The following is a 25000-nucleotide window of genomic DNA, read 5'->3' on the forward strand; positions in this document are numbered from 1 at the left end:
ACTGTAAAGGGTACAGAGTAGTGATATGAGATAGCACTGTAAAGGGTACAGAGTAGTGATAGGAGATAGCACTGTAAAGGGTACAGAGTAGTGATAGGAGATAGCACTGTAAAGGGTACAGAGTAGTGATAGGAGATAGCACTGTAAAGGGTACAGAGTAGTGATAGGAGATATCACTGTAAAGGGTACATAGTAGTGATAGGAGATAGCACTGTAAAGGGTACAGAGTAGTGATAGGAGATAGCACTGTAAAGGGTACAGAGTAGTGATAGGAGATAGCACTGTAAAGGGTACAGAGTAGTGATAGGAGATAGCACTGTAAAGGGTACAGAGTAGTGATAGGAGATAGCACTGTAAAGGGCACATAGTAGTGATAGGAGATAGCACTGTAAATGGTACAGAGTAGTGATAGGAGATAGCACTGTAAAGGGTACAGTAGTAGTGCATAGTGAGATAGCACTGTAAAGGGTACATAGTAGTGATAGGAGATAGCACTGTAAAGGGTACAGAATAGTGATATGAGATAGCACTGTAAAGGGTACAGAATAGTGATATGAGATAGCACTGTAAAGGGTACAGAGTAGTGATAGGAGATAGCACTGTAAAGGGTACAGAGTAGTGATAGGAGATAGCACTGTAAAGGGTACAGAGTAGTGATAGGAGATAGCACTGTAAAGGGTACAGAGTAGTGATAGGAGATAGCACTGTAAAGGGTACAGAGTAGTGATAAGAGATAGCACTGTAAAGGGTACAGAGTAGTGATAGGAGATAGCACTGTAAAGGGTACAGAGTAGTGATAGGAGATAGCACTGTAAAGGGTACAGAGTAGTGATAGGAGATAGCACTGTAAAGGGTACAGAGTAGTGATAGGAGATAGCACTGTAAAGGGTACAGAGTAGTGATATGAGATAGCACTGTAAAGGGTACAGAATAGTGATATGAGATAGCACTGTAAAGGGTACAGAGTAGTGATAGGAGATAGCACTGTAAAGGGTACAGAGTAGTGATATGAGATAGCACTGTAAAGGGCACATAGTAGTGATAGGAGATAGCACTGTAAAGGGTACAGAGTAGTGATATGAGATAGCACTGTAAAGGGTACATAGTAGTGATATGAGATAGCACTGTAAAGGGTACAGAATAGTGATATGAGATAGCACTGTAAAGGGTACAGAGTAGTGATATGAGATAGCACTGTAAAGGGCACATAGTAGTGATAGGAGATAGCACTGTAAAGGGTACAGAGTAGTGATAGGAGATAGCACTGTAAAGGGTACAGAGTAGTGATAGGAGATAGCACTGTAAAGGGTACAGAGTAGTGATAGGAGATAGCACTGTAAAGGGTACAGAGTAGTGATAGGAGATAGCACTGTAAAGGGTACAGCAGTAGGATAGATGAGTAGGTAGTGATAGGAGATAGCACTGTAAAGGGTACAGAGTAGTGATAGTGAGATAGCACTGTAAAGGGTACAGAGTAGTGATAGGAGATAGCACTGTAAAGGGTACAGAGTAGTGATAGGAGATAGCACTGTAAAGGGTACAGAGTAGTGATAGGAGATAGCACTGTAAAGGGTACAGAGTAGTGATAGGAGATAGCACTGTAAAGGGTACAGAGTAGTGATAGATAGTAGTGATAGAGATAGCACTGTAAAGGGCACATAGTAGTGATAGGAGATAGCACTGTAAAAGGGCTACAGAGTAGTGATAGGAGATAGCACTGTAAAGGGTACAGAGTAGTGATAGGAGATAGCACTGTAAAGGGTACAGAGTAGTGATAGGAGATAGCACTGTAAAGGGTACATAGTAGGAATAGCACATGTAAAGGGTCACATAGTAGTGTAGATAGCACTGTAAGGGACAGAGTAGGAGAGTACTGTAAAGGGTACAGAGTAGTGATATGAGATAGCACTGTAAAGGGTACAGAGTAGTGATAGGAGATAGCACTGTAAAGGGTACAGAGTAGTGATAGGAGATAGCACTGTAAAGGGTACAGAGTAGTGATAGGAGATAGCACTGTAAAGGGTACAGAGTAGTGATATGAGATAGCACTGTAAAGGGTACAGAGTAGTGATAGGAGATAGCACTGTAAAGGGTACAGAGTAGTGATAGGAGATAGCACTGTAAAGGGTACAGAGTAGTGATAGGAGATAGCACTGTAAAGGGTACAGAGTAGTGATAGGAGATATCACTGTAAAGGGTACAGAGTAGTGATAGGAGATAGCACTGTAAAGGGTACAGAGTAGTGATAGGAGATAGCACTGTAAAGGGTACAGAGTAGTGATAGGAGATAGCACTGTAAAGGGTACAGAGTAGTGATAGGAGATAGCACTGTAAAGGGTACAGAGTAGTGATAGGAGATAGCACTGTAAAGGGTACATAGTAGTGATAGGAGATAGCACTGTAAAGGGTACAGAGTAGTGATAGGAGATAGCACTGTAAAGGGTACAGAGTAGTGATATGAGATAGCACTGTAAAGGGTACAGAGTAGTGATAGGAGATAGCACTGTAAAGGGTACATAGTAGTGATATGAGATAGCACTGTAAAGGGTACATAGTAGTGATATGAGATAGCACTGTAAAGGGTACAGAGTAGTGATAGGAGATAGCACTGTAAAGGGTACAGAGTAGTGATAGGAGATAGCACTGTAAAGGGTACAGAGTAGTGATAGGAGATAGCACTGTAAAGGGTACAGAGTAGTGATAGGAGATAGCACTGTAAAGGGTACAGAGTAGTGATAGGAGATAGCACTGTAAAGGGTACAGAGTAGTGATAGGAGATAGCACTGTAAAGGGTACAGAATAGTGATAGGAAATAGCACTGTAAAGGGTACAGAGTAGTGATAGGAGATAGCACTGTAAAGGGTACAGAGTAGTGATAGGAGATAGCACTGTAAAGGGTACAGAGTAGTGATAGGAGATAGCACTGTAAAGGGTACAGAGTAGTGATAGGAGATAGCACTGTTAAGGGTACAGCGTAGTGATAGGAGATAGCACTGTAAAGGGTACAGAGTAGTGATAGGAGATAGCACTGTAAAGGGTACAGAGTAGTGATAGGAGATAGCACTGTAAAGGGTACAGAGTAGTGATAGGAGATAGCACTGTAAAGGGTACAGAGTAGTGATAGGAGATAGCACTGTAAAGGGTACAGAGTAGTGATAGGAGATAGCACTGTAAAGGGTACAGAGTAGTGATAGGAGATAGCACTGTAAAGGGTACAGAGTAGTGATAGGAGATAGCACTGTAAAGGGTACAGAGTAGTGATAGGAGATAGCACTGTAAAGGGTACAGAGTAGTGATAGGAGATATCACTGTAAAGGGTACAGAGTAGTGATAGGAGATAGCACTGTAAAGGGTACAGAGTAGTGATAGGAGATAGCACTGTAAAGGGTACAGAGTAGTGATAGGAGATAGCACTGTAAAGGGTACAGAGTAGTGATAGGAGATAGCACTGTAAAGGGTACATAGTAGTGATAGGAGATAGCACTGTAAAGGGTACAGAGTAGTGATAGGAGATAGCACTGTAAAGGGTACAGAGTAGTGATATGAGATAGCACTGTAAAGGGTACAGAGTAGTGATAGGAGATAGCACTGTAAAGGGTACATAGTAGTGATATGAGATAGCACTGTAAAGGGTACATAGTAGTGATATGAGATAGCACTGTAAAGGGTACAGAGTAGTGATAGGAGATAGCACTGTAAAGGGTACAGAGTAGTGATAGGAGATAGCACTGTAACGGGTACAGAGTAGTGATAGGAGATAGCACTGTAAAGGGTACAGAGTAGTGATAGGAGATAGCACTGTAAAGGGTACAGAGTAGTGATAGGAGATAGCACTGTAAAGGGTACAGAATAGTGATAGGAGATATCACTGTAAAAGGTACAGAGTAGTGATAGGAGATAGCACTGTAAAGGGTACAGAGTATTGATAGGAGATAGCACTGTAAAGGGTACAGAGTAGTGATAGGAGATAGCACTGTAAAGGGTACAGAGTAGTGATAGGAGATAGCACTGTTAAGTAGTGATAGGAGATAGCACTGTTAAGGGTACAGAGTAGTGATAGGAGATAGCACTGTAAAGGGTACAGAGTAGTGATAGGAGATAGCACTGTAAAGGGTACAGAGTAGTGATAGGAGATATCACTGTAAAGGGTACAGAGTAGTGATAGGAGATAGCACTGTAAAGGGTACAGAGTAGTGATAGGAGATAGCACTGTAAAGGGTACAGAGTAGTGATAGGAGATAGCACTGTAAAGGGTACAGAGTAGTGATAGGAGATAGCACTGTTAAGTAGTGATAGGAGATAGCACTGTTAAGGGTACAGAATAGTGATAGGAGATAGCACTGTAAAGGGTACAGAGTAGTGATAGGAGATAGCACTGTAAAGGGTACAGAGTAGTGATAGGAGATATCACTGTAAAGGGTACAGAGTAGTGATAGGAGATAGCACTGTAAAGGGTACAGAGTAGTGATAGGAGATAGCACTGTAAAGGGTACAGAGTAGTGATAGGAGATAGCACTGTAAAGGGTACAGAGTAGTGATAGGAGATAGCACTGTAAAGGGTACAGAGTAGTGATAGGAGATAGCACTGTAAAGGGTACAGAGTAGTGATAGGAGATAGCACTGTAAAGGGTACAGAGTAGTGATAGGAGATAGCACTGTAAAGGGTACAGAGTAGTGATAGGAGATAGCACTGTAAAGGGTACAGAGTAGTGATAGGAGATAGCACTGTAAAGGGTACAGAGTAGTGATAGGAGATAGCACTGTAAAGGGTACAGAGTAGTGATAGGAGATAGCACTGTAAAGGGTACAGAGTAGTGATAGGAGATAGCACTGTAAAGGGTACAGAGTAGTGATAGGAGCCCCCCCTTCTCCTCTCCATGCTTGGTGTCCTCAGGATTCATTTACGTTGAGCTGCAGTGCGTGTTGAACAAAAAGCATGTTCTGATGCATATTAGAGTGTCTCTCTCGCTGAACGGTCCTCTGTGGATCTACTGTGTTAATGAATAATATCAGCTTTAAAGACATCCGTGCCCGTATCAATTCACTACTTCTGTTGGAATGAATGTGTGCCATGGGGGGGAGGGAGAGAGAGAGAGAGAGAGAGAGAGAGAGAGAGAGAGAGAGAGAGAGAGAGAGAGAGAGAGAGAGAGAGAGAGAGAGAGAGAGAGAGAGAGAGAGAGAGAGAGGATAGAGAGAGAGAGAGAGAGAGAGAGAGAGAGAGAGAGAGAGAGAGAGAGAGAGAGAGAGAGAGAGAGAGAGAGAGAGAGAGAGAGAGAGAGAGAGAGAGAGAGAGAGACAGAACGTCAGCAGAGGAGTGGGGCTTGTCTGTCATGAAACATGGTGTGTTTTAACATGACTGCTCACCAGGGAGTGTGGGCTGAATGTATGGAGTTATCTCTCTCATTCAGACGCTACGCTTCTTCTGTTTAGCTTAAAAAAAAACAAGCTAGCTATTTCACCAAGCAACAAACTCCCACATGACAGAGAAAGAAAGAGAGAGAGAGAGAGAGAGAGAGAGAGAGAGAGAGAGAGACAGACAGAGAAGTTCTTCTGACCTGATTTTCCAGTTGGAGAAGAGAATGGATAGAATATTCTGTTACATGGTGGTCTATAGTATGGATGAAACACGTGCCCACCATGAGACAGACATACCTCAGAGGCTCACAGAGACAGGGTGACAGCCAGATAGACCGCACAGAGACAGGGTGACAGCCAGACAGACCGCACAGAGACAGGGTGACAGCCAGACAGACCGCACAGAGACAGGGTGACAGCCAGACAGACCGCACAGAGACAGGGTGACAGCCAGACAGACCGCACAGAGACAGGGTGACAGCCAGACAGACCGCATAGAGACAGGGTGACAGACAGACAGACCTCATAGAGACAGGATGACAGCCATACAGACCTCACAGAGACAGGGTGACAGCCAGACAGACCTCATAGAGACAGGGTGACAGACAGACCTCACAGAGACAGGGTGACAGCCAGACAGACCTCACAGAGAGACAGGGTGACAGCCAGACAGACCTCATAGAGACTCAGAGAAACAGGGTGACAGCCAGACAGACCTCAGAGACACAGGGTGACAGCCAGAAAGACCTCTGACAGACCTTATAGAGACTCAGAGAGACATGGTGACAGCCAGACAGACCTTATAGAGACTCAGAGAGACAGGGTGACAGCCAGACAGACCTTATAGAGACTCAGAGAGACAGGGTGACAGCCAGACAGACCTTATAGAGACTCAGAGAGACAGGGTGACAGCCAGACAGACCTTATAGAGACTCAGAGAAACAGGGTGACAGCCAGACAGACAGTATAGAGACTCAGAGAGACAGGGTGACAGCCAGACAGACCTTATAGAGACTCAGAGAGACAGGGTGACAGCCAGACAGACCGTATAGAGACTCAGAGAGACAGGGTGACAGCCAGACAGACCTTATAGAGACTCAGAGAGACAGGGTGACAGCCAGACATGCCTCATAGAGACTCAGAGAGACAGAGTGACAGACAGACATACCTTATAGAGACTCAGAGAGACAGGGGGACAGCCAGACAGACCTTATAGAGACTCAGAGAGACATGCTGACAGCCAGACAGACCTTATAGAGACTCAGAGAGACAGGGTGACAGCCAGACAGACCTTATGGAGACTCAGAGAGACAGGGTGACAGCCAGACAGACCGTATAGAGACTCAGAGAGACATGGTGACAGCCAGACAGACCGTATAGAGACTCAGAGAGACATGGTGACAGCCAGACAGACCTTATAGAGACTCAGAGAGACATGGTGACAGACAGAAATACCTTATAGAGACTCAGAGAGACAGGGTGACAGCCAGACAGACCTTATAGAGACTCAGAGAGACATGGTGACAGCCAGACATACCTTATAGAGACTCAGAGAGACAGGGTGACAGCCAGACAGACCTTATAGAGACTCAGAGAGACAGGGTGACAGCCAGACAGAACTTATAGAGACTCAGAGAGACAGGGTGACAGACATACAGACCTTATAGAGACTCAGAGAGACAGGGTGACAGCCAGACAGACCTTATAGAGACTCAGAGAGACAGGGTGACAGACAGACAGACCTTATAGAGACTCAGAGAGACAGGGTGACAGCCAGACAGACCGTATAGAGACTCAGAGAGACAGGGTGACAGCCAGACAGACCTTATAGAGACTCAGAGAGACATGGTGACAGCCAGACAGACCGTATAGAGACTCAGAGAGACAGGGTGACAGCCAGACATACCGTATAGAGACTCAGAGAGACAGGGTGACAGCCAGACAGACCTTATAGAGACTCAGAGAGACAGGGTGACAGCCAGACAGACCTTATAGAGACTCAGAGAGACAGGGTGACAGCCAGACAGACCTTATAGAGACTCAGAGAGACAGGGTGACAGCCAGACAGACCTTATAGAGACTCAGAGAGACAGGGTGACAGCCAGACAGACCTTATAGAGACTCAGAGAGACAGGGTGACAGCCAGACAGACCGTATAGAGACTCAGAGAGACAGGGTGACAGCCAGACATACCTTATAGAGACTCAGAGAGACAGGGTGACAGCCAGACAGACCTTATAGAGACTCAGAGAGACAGGGTGACAGCCAGACAGACCTTATAGACTCAGAGAGACAGGGTGACAGCCAGACAGACCTTATAGAGACTCAGAGAGACAGGGTGACAGCCAGACAGACCTTATAGAGACTCAGAGAGACAGGGTGACAGCCAGACAGACCTTATAGAGACTCAGAGAGACAGGGGGTAGAGGTGAATAAAGGACCACATTGATCGTTCACTTCACACCACTCTTTTCCCTGCAGCCTCATCTCAGCCTCACTGTGGACGTCTGGCCAGTAACAGATGGACATGCCAGCAGGATCTTTATCTCCCTGTCACTAGCCAGCCCATCTCTCAATATCTCTCCCTCCCTCCCGCTCTTCCCCTCCATCTCTCTCTCTCTCCCTCCCTCCCGCTCTTCCCCTCCATCTCTCTCTCTCTCCCGCTCTTCCCCTCCATCTCCGTCTCTCTCCATCTATCCATCCAGCTCTCTCGATATATCCGTCTCTCTCTCCATCTATCCGTCTCTCTCTCTCTCTCTCTCTCCATCTATCCGTCTCTCTCTCTCGTTCTATATCTTTCTCTCATCTGCCACATCCCAGCCCTGCATCCCCCTCAAAAAAAGGAAGAAAAATCAATCGCCAGCCCATAAAATGACTGAAGCCATTATTTGTGTGAGGATTTAACTGGCTGCCAAGGGAAGTAAGACCAACTGTTGGTGTCTGTCTGAAGTAGTAAAAGTGTTTTGATCAGCGTTGTACTGGCCAAGGAAGTTTGCCACTTATGTTGGGTTTTGTGCTTTGTCTCACATCAGATGGCGTCACTCCTACGCCATGTTCGTCCCTGAACCGATCTGTCTTGTTGGGAGGTGGAACTCTAGAACAACAACAAATGTTGGTGATTTTGCTCATCCCCATAACGCTAGTTGCTAATTCTGAAAATCACTCCGCTCTTGTTAGCTATGAAGCAGTGGCTACTACGACAAACCATGCTCGATCAAACTTGCTCCAAATATATAAAGAAGAAAAAAAATATATACAACTCCACTAGCTAGCTATCTAGAGGGAATATACAACTCCACTAGCTAGCTATCTAGAGGGAATATACAACTCCACTAGCTAGCTATCTAGAGGGAATATACAACTCCACTAGCTAGCTATCTAGAGGGAATATACAACTCCACTAGCTAGCTATCTAGAGGGAATATACAACTCCACTAGCTAGCCATCTAGAGGGAATATACAACTCCACTAGCTAGCTAGCTATCTAGAGGGAATATACAACTCCACTAGCTAGCTAGCTATCTAGAGGGAATATACAACTCAACTAGCTAGCTAGCTATCTAGAGGGAATATACAACTCCACTAGCTAGCTATCTAGAGGGAATATACAACTCCACTAGCTAGCTATCTAGAGGGAATATACAACTCCACTAGCTAGCTATCTAGAGGGAATATACAACTCCACTAGCTAGCTATCTAGAGGGAATATACAACTCCACTAGCTAGCCATCTAGAGGGAATATATAACTCCACTAGCTAGCTATCTAGAGGGAATATACAACTCCACTAGCTAGCTAGCTATCTAGAGGGAATATACAACTCCACTAGCTAGCTAGCTATCTAGAGGGAATATACAACTCCACTAGCTAGCTATCTAGAGGGAATATACAACTCCACTAGCTAGCTATCTAGAGGGAATATACAACTCCACTAGCTAGCTATCTAGAGGGAATATACAACTCCACTAGCTAGCTATCTAGAGGGAATATACAACTCCACTAGCTAGCCATCTAGAGGGAATATATAACTCCACTAGCTAGCTATCTAGAGGGAATATACAACTCCACTAGCTAGCTAGCTATCTAGAGGGAATATACAACTCCACTAGCTAGCTAGCTATCTAGAGGGAATATACAACTCCACTAGCTAGCTATCTAGAGGGAATATACAACTCCACTAGCTAGCTATCTAGAGGGAATATACAACTCCACTAGCTAACTATCTAGAGGGAATATACAACTCCACTAGCTAACTATCTAGAGGGAATATACAACTCCACTAGCTAGCTATCTAGAGGGAATATACAACTCCACTAGCTAGCTATCTAGAGGGAATATACAACTCCACTAGCTAGCTAGCTATCTAGAGGGAATATACAACTCCACTAGCTAGCTATCTAGAGGGAATATACAACTCCACTAGCTAGCTATCTAGAGGGAATATACAACTCCACTAGCTAACTATCTAGAGGGAATATACAACTCCACTAGCTAGCTATCTAGAGGGAATATACAACTCCACTAGCTAACTATCTAGAGGGAATATACAACTCCACTAGCTAACTATCTAGAGGGAATATACAACTCCACTAGCTAACTATCTAGAGGGAATATACAACTCCACTAGCTAACTATCTAGAGGGAATATACAACTCCACTAGCTAACTATCTAGAGGGAATATACAACTCCACTAGCTAGCTATCTAGAGGGAATATACAACTCCACTAGCTAACTATCTAGAGGGAATATACAACTCCACTAGCTAACTATCTAGAGGGAATATACAACTCCACTAGCTAACTATCTAGAGGGAATATACAACTCCACTAGCTAACTATCTAGAGGGAATATACAACTCCACTAGCTAGCTATCTAGAGGGAATATACAACTCCACTAGCTAGCTATCTAGAGGGAATATACAACTCCACTAGCTAACTATCTAGAGGGAATATACAACTCCACTAGCTAACTATCTAGAGGGAATATACAACTCCACTAGCTAGCTATCTAGAGGGAATATACAACTCCACTAGCTAACTATCTAGAGGGAATATACAACTCCACTAGCTAACTATCTAGAGGGAATATACAACTCCACTAGCTAACTATCTAGAGGGAATATACAACTCCACTAGCTAGCTATCTAGAGGGAATATACAACTCCACTAGCTAGCTATCTAGAGGGAATATACAACTCCACTAGCTAGCTATCTAGAGGGAATATACAACTCCACTAGCTAACTATCTAGAGGGAATATACAACTCCACTAGCTAACTATCTAGAGGGAATATACAACTCCACTAGCTAACTATCTAGAGGGAATATACAACTCCACTAGCTAACTATCTAGAGGGAATATACAACTCCACTAGCTAACTATCTAGAGGGAATATACAACTCCACTAGCTAGCTATCTAGAGGGAATATACAACTCCACTAGCTAGCTATCTAGAGGGAATATACAACTCCACTAGCTAGCTATCTAGAGGGAATATACAACTCCACTAGCTAACTATCTAGAGGGAATATACAACTCCACTAGCTAGCTATCTAGAGGGAATATACAACTCCACTAGCTAACTATCTAGAGGGAATATACAACTCCACTAGCTAACTATCTAGAGGGAATATACAACTCCACTAGCTAGCTATCTAGAGGGAATATACAACTCCACTAGCTAGCTATCTAGAGGGAATATACAACTCCACTAGCTAGCTATCTAGAGGGAATATACAACTCCACTAGCTAGCTATCTAGAGGGAATATACAACTCCACTAGCTAGCTATCTAGAGGGAATATACAACTCCACTAGCTAGCTATCTAGAGGGAATATACAACTCCACTAGCTAACTATCTAGAGGGAATATACAACTCCACTAGCTCACTATCTAGAGGGAATATACAACTCCACTAGCTAACTATCTAGAGGGAATATACAACTCCACTAGCTAACTATCTAGAGGGAATATACAACTCCACTAGCTAGCTATCTAGAGGGAATATACAACTCCACTAGCTAACTATCTAGAGGGAATATACAACTCCACTAGCTAACTATCTAGAGGGAATATACAACTCCACTAGCTAACTATCTAGAGGGAATATACAACTCCACTAGCTAGCTATCTAGAGGGAATATACAACTCCACTAGCTAGCTATCTAGAGGGAATATACAACTCCACTAGCTAGCTATCTAGAGGGAATATACAACTCCACTAGCTAGCTATCTAGAGGGAATATACAACTCCACTAGCTAAGCTATCTAGAGGGAATATACAACTCCACTAGCTAGCCATCTAGAGGGAATATATAACTCCACTAGCTAGCTATCTAGAGGGAATATACAACTCCACTAGCTAGCTATCTAGAGGGAATATACAACTCCACTAGCTAGCTAGCTATCTAGAGGGAATATACAACTCCACTAGCTAGCTAGCTATCTAGAGGGAATATACAACTCCACTAGCTAGCTAGCTATCTAGAGGGAATATACAACTCCACTAGCTAGCTATCTAGAGGGAATATACAACTCCACTAGCTAGCTATCTAGAGGGAATATACAACTCCACTAGCTAACTATCTAGAGGGAATATACAACTCCACTAGCTAACTATCTAGAGGGAATATACAACTCCACTAGCTAGCTATCTAGAGGGAATATACAACTCCACTAGCTAGCTATCTAGAGGGAATATACAACTCCACTAGCTAGCTAGCTATCTAGAGGGAATATACAACTCCACTAGCTAACTATCTAGAGGGAATATACAACTCCACTAGCTAACTATCTAGAGGGAATATACAACTCCACTAGCTAACTATCTAGAGGGAATATACAACTCCACTAGCTAACTATCTAGAGGGAATATACAACTCCACTAGCTAACTATCTAGAGGGAATATACAACTCCACTAGCTAACTATCTAGAGGGAATATACAACTCCACTAGCTAACTATCTAGAGGGAATATACAACTCCACTAGCTAACTATCTAGAGGGAATATACAACTCCACTAGCTAACTATCTAGAGGGAATATACAACTCCACTAGCTAGCTATCTAGAGGGAATATACAACTCCACTAGCTAACTATCTAGAGGGAATATACAACTCCACTAGCTAACTATCTAGAGGGAATATACAACTCCACTAGCTAACTATCTAGAGGGAATATACAACTCCACTAGCTAGCTATCTAGAGGGAATATACAACTCCACTAGCTAACTATCTAGAGGGAATATACAACTCCACTAGCTAACTATCTAGAGGGAATATACAACTCCACTAGCTAACTATCTAGAGGGAATATACAACTCCACTAGCTAACTATCTAGAGGGAATATACAACTCCACTAGCTAACTATCTAGAGGGAATATACAACTCCACTAGCTAGCTATCTAGAGGGAATATACAACTCCACTAGCTAACTATCTAGAGGGAATATACAACTCCACTAGCTAACTATCTAGAGGGAATATACAACTCCACTAGCTAACTATCTAGAGGGAATATACAACTCCACTAGCTAACTATCTAGAGGGAATATACAACTCCACTAGCTAACTATCTAGAGGGAATATACAACTCCACTAGCTAGCTATCTAGAGGGAATATACAACTCCACTAGCTAGCTATCTAGAGGGAATATACAACTCCACTAGCTAACTATCTAGAGGGAATATACAACTCCACTAGCTAACTATCTAGAGGGAATATACAACTCCACTAGCTAACTATCTAGAGGGAATATACAACTCCACTAGCTAGCTATCTAGAGGGAATATACAACTCCACTAGCTAGCTATCTAGAGGGAATATACAACTCCACTAGCTAGCTATCTAGAGGGAATATACAACTCCACTAGCTAACTATCTAGAGGGAATATACAACTCCACTAGCTAACTATCTAGAGGGAATATACAACTCCACTAGCTAACTATCTAGAGGGAATATACAACTCCACTAGCTAACTATCTAGAGGGAATATACAACTCCACTAGCTAGCTATCTAGAGGGAATATACAACTCCACTAGCTAACTATCTAGAGGGAATATACAACTCCACTAGCTAGCTATCTAGAGGGAATATACAACTCCACTAGCTAGCTATCTAGAGGGAATATTCAGCATTGCGTGTATGAACTGGTTTTGTTAGTGTACCCTTTTCGTTTCACATGGATTGATTTGACTGGTTCAGCCAGCAAGCATAAACAATATGTTGTTGTGTACATACCACCACAAAACATCTTAGTGAGATGTAGAATTAGGTAGTGAAAACTTGTTCCTGGAAACAATGTCAATATTAGCTCCAGGTTTATAGTTTTTTGATAAGATAAACTCCGACTCATTCGAGAATGAAACGGGGCTCAGTGGACAATGTCACCTTGGTAACATCCTTTACAAAACAATAGTGCAGTTTTCAAACTTCAGTAAAAGTGCAGGAATTGCAGTCAACTGTGGAATTGTGGATGCAGTGAATAAAGAATAACTGCAGATACACTGCAAAATTACTGCGGTAAAAAAAAATAATGGATATTTTGGAAGCAGTATTTGCAGCATACTGCAGTTATTCGAGATACACTCATACCTCAGTGTATTTGTATGTATTATGGATCCCCGTTAGTTCCTGCCAAGGCAGCAGCTACTCTTCCTGAGATTTATTATGGATCCCCATTAGTTCCTGCCAAGGGAGCAGCTACTCTTCCTGGGGTTTATTATGGATCCCCGTTAGTTCCTGCCAAGGCAGCAGCTACTCTTCCTGGGGTTTATTATGGATCCCCATTAGTTCCTGCCAAAGCAGCAGCTACTCTTCCTGGGGTTTATTATGGATCCCCGTTAGTTCCTGCCAAGGCAGCAGCTACTCTTCCTGGGGTTTATTATGGATCCCCGTTAGTTCCTGCCAAGGCAGCAGCTACTCTTCCTGGGGTTTATTATGGATCCCCATTAGTTCCTGCCAAGGCAGCAGCTACTCTTCCTGGGGTTTATTATGGATCCCCGTTAGTTCCTGTCAAGGCAGCAGCTACTCTTCCTGGGGTTTATTATGGATCCCCGTGAGTTCCTGTCAAGGCAGCAGCTACTCTTCCTGGGGTTTATTATGGATCCCCATTAGTTCCTTCCAAGGCAGCAGCTACTCTTCCTGGGGTTTATTATGGATCCCCATTAGTTCCTGCCAAGGCAGCAGCTACTCTTCCTGGGGTTTATTATGGATCCCCATTAGTTCCTGCCAAGGCAGCAGCTACTCTTCCTGGGGTTTATCAGGTATCCCCATTAGTTCCTGCCAAGGCAGCAGTTACTCTTCCTGGGGTTTATTATGGATCCCCATTAGTTCCTGCCAAGGCAGCAGCTACTCTTCCTGGGGTTTATTATGGATCCCCGTTAGTTCCTGCCAAGGCAGCAGCTACTCTTCCTGGGGTTTATTATGGATCCCCATTAGTTCCTGCCAAGGCAGCAGCTACTCTTTTTGGGGTTTATTATGGATCCCCATTAGTTCCTGCCAAGGCAGCAGCTACTCTTCCTGGGGTTTATTATGGATCCCCATTAGTTCCTGCCAAGGCAGCAGCTACTCTTCCTGGGGTTTATTATGGATCCCCGTTAGTTCCTGTCAAGGCAGCAGCTACTCTTACTGGGGTTTATTATGGATCCCCATTAGTTCCTGCCAAGGCAGCAGCTACTCTTCCTGGGGTTTATTATGGATCCCCATTCGTTTCTGCCAAGGCAGCAGCTACTCTTCCTGGGGTTTATTATGGATCCCCATTAGTTTCTGCCAAGGCAGCAGCTACTCTTCCTGGGGTTTATTATGGATCCCCATTAGTTCCTGCCAAGGCAGCAGCTACTCTTCCTGGGGTTTATTATGGATCCCCATTAGTTCCTGCCAAGGCAGCAGCTACTCTTCCTGGGGTTTATTATGGATCCCCATTAGTTCCACAGGATGGTGCCTCCGACAGATAAAGGAGCCCCTCTCGATCCAGAGCAGGGACGGAAGGTTGCCGACATCGACTTTGAAACGGGGTACGGGGGAAGGAGTAGGAGTAGGCACAGCGGCCGCAGACACAGGTGCCCCCAGGGGCGAAGGAAGATCAGGCTCCAGACACATGTACCCCCAGGGGCGAAGGAAGATCAGGCTCCAGACACATGTACCCCCAGGGGCGAAGGAAGATCAGGCTCCAGACACAGGTGCCCCCAGGGGTGAAGGAAGATCAGGCTCCAGACACAGGTGCCCCCAGGGGCGAAGGAAGATCAGGCTCCAGACACAGGTGCCCCCAGGGGCGAAGGAAGATCAGGCTCCAGACACAGGTGCCCCCAGGGGCGAAGGAAGATCAGGCTCCAGACACATGTACCCCCAGGGGCGAAGGAAGATCAGCCTCCAGACACATGCACCCCCAGGGGCGAAGGAAGATCAGGCTCCAGACACATGTACCCCCAGGGGCGAAGGAAGATCAGGCTCCAGACACATGCACCCCCAGGGGCGAAGGAAGATCAGGCTCCAGACACATGTACCCCCAGGGGCGAAGGAAGATCAGGCTCCAGACACATGTACCCCCAGGGGCGAAGGAAGATCAAGCTCCAGACACATGTACCCCCAGGGGCGAAGGAAGATCAGGCTCCAGACACATGTACCCCCAGGGGCGAAGGAAGATCAGGCTCCAGACACAGGTGCCCCCAGGGGCGAAGGAAGATCAGGCTCCAGACACAGGTGCCCCCAGGGGCGAAGGTTCCCTGAAGATCTGGCTCCAGACACAGGTGCCCCCAGGGGCGAAGGTTCCCTGAAGATCTGGCTCCAGGGCGGGGAAACTATTTGTTGTTTGTATCATCTCCGGGCCTCTCGTTGGGAGTGTAGGCTGCTTTGCGGCAGGCCGCTATCTCCGGCTTCCACGGCTCGTGACATGCGACCATCGTTGATTGCCATGCTCCTCTCGATGTGCTCCTTCGACTCCGCTATCAGATGGGGGAGCTCCGGGCAACACCGGCCAGTCAGATAACAACAAGGCGGAGATGCATCCAACATGTGCGAACGCAATCCAGCCACCGGCGTAGAAAAGGTAGACATGCCACTCTGCGTTTCCCCCAGTTTCTTACGTAGGCTGGCGACCTGCGTGATCAAGGAAGCCACCTCAAGCCTATAATCCTCGCATTGGAACTCTGAGTGATCCGGTTTGTACCAAAACAAAGTGTAATAGATAGAGCTCTGGAACTGTTCATTTACCTCTCCAGACAAAGACGGTTTCAGAGCAAAACTCCTCTGGGACTAACAGCTCTTTCAAGCAGACTTTAACATGTCAGTTCAGCAGGATTACGAGACAAGAAATACCGGTCTTAGCTGTTAAAAGCTAAGCACGTCGCGAAATCCACGCAAAAAATTAAGATTGGTTATTGTTTTTTGTGTTTCCCGCAGCTACGCACACTGATGACGTCAAGCTGCAATCAATATAGTGTACTGCAGTTCTACTGCATTCTGGGATTTGAATGTTAGGACACATCATTGTTTAACTTCTTTGTAGCTATCCCATAGATTCTTCCCCCCCCCTCATTTTGTGGACAGTGGACACATATCCTGTCTTCTGTGTCCTGTCGTCACTCGTTAAGACACGTTAAGTGTTGGAAGGTTAGAGGGTTGGTGAGCGAGATGGAGTGTGTGTGTGTGTGTGTCTCTCTCTCTATCTCTGATATCTTACCATCATCTTCATCAGCTGGTCCGTCGTAGGATTTGTCAATGGCCGCTCTGAAGCTCTCGTTGCAGCCCCTCCCCCTGACCATGTGGGGGCGTGGCCTGTGAAAGGGGAGGGGCTCATTCTTCCTGACCTCTGACATGGCTGTCTGCAGACTCTCCAGAGAACTGGACTTCTTCAAACCCAAGGTAGGACCAAGGTCCGCGGCCGGGGAGGGCTCTGAGGAGGGGAGAGAGACATGGTTAGTGGACAGGGAGAGGGAGACAGGTTAGGGACCTGGGCAGGAGAGCCCTCTGAGGGGGACAGGAGAGACACGACAGGAAGAAGGAGAAGAGAAGGGGACTGTGCACCCTAGAGGGAGATATAGGGACACTGCCCCTAGAGGGAGATATAGGGACACTGCCCCTAGAGGGAGATAAATGGACACTGCGCCTAGAGGGAGATATATGGACACTGCCCCTAGAGGGAGATATATGGACACTGCCCCTAGAGGGAGATATATGGACACTGCCTAGAGTGATATATAGGGGCACTGCCTCCAGAGGGAGATATAGGGACACTGCCCCTAGAGGGAGATATATGGACACTGCTCCTAGAGGGAGATATATGGACACTGCCTAGAGTGATATATAGGGGCACTGCCTCCAGAGGGAGATATAGGGACACTGCCCCTAGAGGGAGATAAATGGACACTGCGCCTAGAGGGAGATATATGGACACTGCCCCTAGAGGGAGATATATGGACACTGCCCCTAGAGGGAGATATATGGACACTGCCCCTAGAGGGATATATATGGACACTGCCCCTAGAGGGAGATATATGGACACTGCCCCTAGAGGGAGATATATGGACACTGCCCCTAGAGGGAGATATATGGACACTGCCCCTAGAGGGAGATATAGGGACACTGCCCCTAGAGGGAGATATAGGGACACTGCCCATAGAGGGAGATATAGGGACACTGCCCCTAGAGGGAGATATAGGGACACTGCCTCCAGAGGGAGATATATGGACACTGCCCCTAGAGGGAGATATATGGACACTGCCCCTAGAGGGAGATATATGGACACTGCCCCTAGAGGGATATATAGGGACACTGCCCATAGAGGGAGATATAGGGACACTGCCCCTAGAGGGAGATATAGGGACACTGCCCCTAGAGGGAGATATAGGGACACTGCCCCTAGAGGGAGATATAGGGACACTGCCCCTAGAGGGAGATATAGGGACACTGCCCCTAGAGGGAGATATATGGACACTGCCCCTAGAGGGAGATATATGGACACTGCCTCCAGAGGGAGATATATGGACACTGCCCCTAGAGGGAGATATATGGACACTGCCCCTAGAGGGAGATAAATGGACACTGCGCCTAGAGGGAGATATAGGGACACTGCCCCTAGAGGGAGATATATGGACACTGCCTCCAGAGGGAGATATATGGACACTGCCCCTAGAGGGAGATAAATTGACACTGCCCCTAGAGGGAGATATATGGACACTGCCCCTAGAGGGAGATATAGGGACACTGCCCCTAGAGGGAGATATAGGGACACTGCCCCTAGAGGGAGATATAGGGACACTGCCCCTAGAGGGAGATATATGGACACTGCCCCTAGAGGGAGATATATGGACACTGCCCCTAGAGGGAGATATAGGGACACTGCCCCTAGAGGGAGATATAGGGACACTGCCCCTAGAGGGAGATATATGGACACTGCCCCTAGAGGGAGATATATGGACACTGCCTCCAGAGGGAGATATATGGACACTGCCCCTAGAGGGAGATATATGGACACTGCCCCTAGAGGGAGATAAATGGACACTGCCCCTAGAGGGAGATAAATGGACACTGCGCCTAGAGGGAGATATATGGACACTGCCTCCAGAGGGAGATATATGGACACTGCCTCCAGAGGGAGATATATGGACACTGCCCCTAGAGGGAGATAAATTGACACTGCCCCTAGAGGGAGATATATGGACACTGCCCCTAGAGGGAGATATAGGGACACTGCCCCTAGAGGGAGATATAGGGACACTGCCCCTAGAGGGAGATATAGGGACACTGCCCCTAGAGGGAGATATATGGACACTGCCCCTAGAGGGAGATATATGGACACTGCCCCTAGAGGGAGATATATGGACACTGCCCCTAGAGGGAGATATATGGACACTGCCCCTAGAGGGAGATATAGGGACACTGCCCCTAGAGGGAGATATAGGGACACTGCCCCTAGAGGGAGATATAGGGACACTGCCCCTAGAGGGAGATATAGGGACACTGCCTCCAGAGGGAGATATAGGGACACTGCCCCTAGAGGGAGATATAGGGACACTGCCCCTAGAGGGAGATATAGGGACACTGCCCCTAGAGGGAGATATAGGGACACTGCCCCTAGAGGGAGATATATGGACACTGCCCCTAGAGGGAGATATATGGACACTGCCCCTAGAGGGAGATATAGGGACACTGCCCCTAGAGGGATGGGTACAGCTATGCTTCAACAAAGTACTGAGTAAAGCGTCTGAAAACGTATGTAAATGTGATATTTCAGGGGTTTTTTGGGAATATATTTGCATCAATTTCTAGAAACCTGTTTTTGCTATGTCATTATGGGGTATTGTGTGTAGATTGATGGGGAACAATTTTATCAATTTTAGAAAAAGTCTGTAACGTATCAAAATGTGGAAAAAGTCAGGGGGTCTGAACACTTTCTGAATGCATTGTAGGGACTCTGCCCCTCACCTCACTATGTACCAGCATTCCATCACACTCATGATCCAAGCAGTGGCAATAACATCATGGACAAGCTGATTGACCCTGTCTCCCGATTGACAATACATTTAACCCAGGTCTCAGCTCAAATAACATGCCACACACCAAGCAAAACATCACTCACAAGAACGACTGATACCAGTGTTCCAGCTAAGAGTGTACGTGAGTTTGTGCAGAGATCTGATGAATCAAAATCACGACGAGTACCATGACTATTACACAACCAGGAAGACTATAACACAACCAGGAAGACTATAACACAACCAGGAAGACTATAACACAACCAGGAAGACTATAACACAACCAGGAAGACTATAACACAACCAGGAAGACTATTACACAACCAGGAAGACTATTACACAACCAGGAAGACTATTACACAACCAGGAAGACTATTACACAACCAGGAAGACTATTACACAACCAGGAAGACTATAACACAACCAGGAAGACTATAACACAACCAGGAAGACTATTACACAACCAGGAAGACTATAACACAACCAGGAAGACTATACCACAACCAGGAAGACTATTACACAACCAGGAAGACTATACCACAACCAGGAAGACTATACCACAACCAGGAAGACTATAACACAACCAGGAAGACTATACCACAACCAGGAAGACTATTACACAACCAGGAAGACTATACCACAACCAGGAAGAATATACCACAACCAGGAAGACTATACCACAACCAGGAAGACTATACCACAACCAAGAATACTATACCACAACCAGGAAGACTAAAACACAACCAAGAAGACTATAACACAACCAGGAAGACTATAAAACAACCAGGAAGACTATACCACAACCAGGAAGACTATAACACAACCAGGAAGACTATAACACAACCAGGAAGACTATAACACAACCAGGAAGACTATTACACAACCAGGAAGACTATAACACAACCAGGAAGACTATACCACAACCAGGAAGACTATAACACAACCAGGAAGACTATAACACAACCAGGAAGACTATTACACAACCAGGAAGAATATAACACAACCAGGAAGACTATTACACAACCAGGAAGACTATTACACAACCAGGAAGACTATTACACAACCAGGAAGACTATTACACAACCAGGAAGACTATTACACAACCAGGAAGACTATTACACAACCAGGAAGACTATAACACAACCAGGAAGACTATAACACAACCAGGAAGACTATTACACAACCAGGAAGACTATAACACAACCAGGAAGACTATACCACAACCAGGAAGACTATTACACAACCAGGAAGACTATACCACAACCAGGAAGAATATACCACAACCAGGAAGACTATAACACAACCAGGAAAACTATACCACAACCAGGAAGACTATACCACAACCAAGAAGACTATACCACAACCAGGAAGACTAAAACACAACCAAGAAGACTGTAACACAACCAAGAAGACTATAAAACAACCAGGAAGACTATACCACAACCAGGAAGACTATAACACAACCAGGAAGACTATAACACAACCAGGAAGACTATAACACAACCAGGAAGACTATACCACAACCAGGAAGACTATAACACAACCAGGAAGACTATAACACAACCAGGAAGACTATAACACAACCAGGAAGACTATACCACAACCAGGAAGACTATAACTCAACCAGGAAGACTATTACACAACCAGGAAGACTATTACACAACCAGGAAGACTATAACACAACCAGGAAGACTATAACACAACCAGGAAGACTATAACACAACCAGGAAGACTATAACACAACCAGGAAGACTATAACACAACCAGGAAGACTATATATATATATATAAATAACACACACATACAATTCTCTCTCTCCCCCCCTCCCTCTCTCTCCCCCCCCCTCTCTCTCCCCCCTCCCCCCTCTCTCTCTCTCTCTCTCTCTCTCCCCCCTCCCTCTCTCTCTCTCCCCCCCTCTCTCTCTCTCTCTCTCTCTCTCTCTCCCTCCCCCCTCCCTCTCTCTCTCCCCCCCCTCCCTCTCTCTCTCTCTCCCTCCCTCTCTCTCTCTCGGTCTCTCACCCCCTCCCAGCTCCCCCCTCGTTCCTTCCCTCTCAGAATGATCACGCTCCAGGCACCCAGCTATGTTCTGTACCAGAAAAAGCTTGTTTCTGTTCCTGTTAAAATCAGTAAATAACAAACCATGCCAACAGTAACAAGGTAAAAACTACAGAGACATAATGGAAGTGGGACTCTCCTGAATCACTTGGATTATCAGGCTACGAGATACTGCACATATTTGGCAGTGGGGACACACATTTAAACACATATTCATTTATTTGTATCATTATCACCATTTATTCAAACAGTAATGTGCAATTGACCAAAACTTAACCAAATTTCTGAAGAGGCAACAACGGCAAGGGGAAATCCCCTGCGTGTGTGTGTGTGTGGTGTGTGGTGTGTGGTGTGTGGTGTGTGTGTGTGTGTGTGTGTGTGTGTGTGTGTGTGTGTGTGTGTGTGTGTGTGTGTGTGTGTTGATCTTCCCTGTTAGTGAAACAGGATTGTAATCAGGCTATTTAATTGATGATAAAAAACATTTTTTTAAATAGATGGAATCCCGAAGCTGATCGTTCGTTGTGTCGATTATTGATCACATGCGCACACTGCCTATAGATAACCTGTCAGGTAGAGAGAGCTCACACACAACCTGTTGTTGTATGGAGCAGCCACCAGTGGTCTTGGTAGGAAACACGTAGCAATGTATCACATCTACCAGTAAAGGCGAAGGCAAGATGGGATATTTTAAAACGTTATCCAGATCTAAATAACTCCTCAACGTTTCAAAAGGCTGACTAGCGACCACACATCCACAGACGTCCTTCGTGCGTTCGTGTCGGGAGCTGTCTATTTAGTCAGGTAATGCCCACAGTATTCAGACATACTTGAACATGGGATAATTGGGCTTGTCTGTATAAACCCTGTCTAGAAACGTTTCAGACACATTGACTTATTCCACATGTTGTTGTGTTACAGACTGACATGTAAATGGATTACAGAGATTTTTATTCTCGCTCATCAACACACAACATACAATAATGAAAACATGTTTCATAACTGGTTTACACTGATTAATACCACTCTGAGAGAGAGAGAGAGAGAGAGAGAGAGAGAGAGAGAGAGAGAGAGAGAGAGAGAGAGAGAGAGAGAGAGAGAGAGAGAGAGAGAGAGAGAGAGAGAGAGAGAGAGAGAGAGAGAGAGAGAGAGAGAGAGAGAGAGAGAGAGAGAGAGAGAGAGAGAGAGAGAGAGAGAGAGAGAGAGAGAGAGAGAGAGAAGAAACAGCACGTCAGAAATCAGCTCAATGTAATTGAAGAATCCATAGACTCTAACCACTTCTGGGAAAATTGGAAAACACTAAACAAACAACAACACGAAGAATTATCTATCCAAAATGGAGATGTATGGGTAAACCACTTCTCCAATCTTTTTGGCTCTATAACAAAGAATAAAGAGCAAAAACATATACATGATCAAATACAAATCCTAGAATCAACCATTAAAGACTACCAGAACCCACTGGATTCTCCAATTACCTTGAATGAGTTACAGGACAAAATAAAAACCCTCCAACCCAAAAAGGCCTGTGGTGTTGATGGTATCCTTAATGAAATGATCAAATATACAGACAACAAATTCCAATTGGCTATATTAAAACTCTTTAACATCGTCCTTAGCTCTGGCATCTTCCCCAATATTTGGAACCAAGGACTGATCACCCCAATCCACAAAAGTGGAGACAAATTTGACCCCAATAACTACCGTGGAATATGCGTCAACAGTAACCTTGGGAAAATACTCTGCATCATCATTAACAGCAGACTCGTACATTTCCTCAATGAAAACAATGTACTGAGCAAATGTCAAATTGGCTTTTTACCAAATTACCGTACAACAGACCATGTATTCACCCTACACACCCTAATTGACAAACAAACAAACCAAAACAAAGGCAAAGTCTTCTCATGCTTTGTTGATTTCAAAAAAGCCTTCGACTCAATTTGGCATGAGGGTCTGCTATACAAATTGATGGAAAGTGGTGTTGGGGGTAAAACATACGACATCATAAAATCCATGTACACAAACAACAAGTGTGCGGTTAAAATTGGCAAAAAACACACACATTTCTTCACACAGGGTCGTGGGGTGAGACAGGGATGCAGCTTAAGCCCCACCCTCTTCAACATATATATCAACGAATTGGCGAGGGCACTAGAACAGTCTGCAGCACCCGGTCTCACCCTACTAGAATCCGAAGTCAAATGTCTACTGTTTGCTGATGATCTGGTGCTTCTGTCACCAACCAAGGAGGGCCTACAGCAGCACCTAGATCTTCTGCACAGATTCTGTCAGACCTGGGCCCTGACAGTAAATCTCAGTAAGACCAAAATAATGGTGTTCCAAAAAAGGTCCAGTCGCCAGGACCACAAATTCCATCTAGACACCGTTGCCCTAGAGCACACAAAAAACTATACATACCTCGGCCTAAACATCAGCACCACAGGTAGCTTCCACAGAGCTGTGAACGATCTGAGAGACAAGGCAAGAAGGGCCTTCTATGCCATCAAAAGGAACATAAATTTCAACATACCAATTAGGATCTGGCTAAAAATACTTGAATCAGTCATAGAGCCCATTGCCCTTTATGGTTGTGAGGTCTGGGGTCCGCTCACCAACCAAGATTTCACAAAATGGGACAAACACCAAATTGAGACTCTGCATGCAGAATTCTGCAAAAATATCCTCCGTGTACAACGTAGAACACCAAATAATGCATGCAGAGTAGAATTAGGCCGATACCCACTAATTATCAAAATCCAGAAAAGAGCCGTTAAATTCTACAACCACCTAAAAGGAAGCGATTCCCAAACCTTCCATAACAAAGCCATCACCTACAGAGAGATGAACCTGGAGAAGAGTCCCCTAAGCAAGCTGGTCCTAGGGCTCTGTTCACAAACACAAACACACCCCACAGAGCCCCAGGACAACAGCACAATTAGACCCAACCAAATCATGAGAAAACAAAAAGATAATTACTTGACACATTGGAAAGAATTAACAAAAAAACAGAGCAAACTAGAATGCTATTTGGCCCTAAACAGAGAGTACACAGTGGCAGAATACCTGACCACTGTGACTGACCCAAACTTAAGGAAAGCTTTGACTATGTACAGAC

The 25000-nt window shown here is 45.2% G+C and overlaps 1 protein-coding gene across 3 annotated transcripts in view; it reads right to left on the reverse strand.

The window, feature by feature from the left end:
- The window catches only part of LOC139546214 (partitioning defective 3 homolog B-like), a 425714-nt gene that overhangs the window by 225921 nt on the left and 174793 nt on the right, over positions 1-25000 (reverse strand). For all 3 annotated transcript variants that reach the window (XM_071354341.1, XM_071354342.1, XM_071354340.1), the window contains one exon: positions 17037-17249. In XM_071354341.1, the coding sequence (XP_071210442.1) occupies positions 17037-17249 (213 nt within the window). The remainder of the gene's footprint in view (positions 1-17036; positions 17250-25000) is intronic.

The sequence above is a fragment of the Salvelinus alpinus genome, chromosome 20 (assembly GCF_045679555.1).
Source record: "Salvelinus alpinus chromosome 20, SLU_Salpinus.1, whole genome shotgun sequence".
Taxonomy (NCBI): Eukaryota; Metazoa; Chordata; class Actinopteri; order Salmoniformes; family Salmonidae; genus Salvelinus; species Salvelinus alpinus.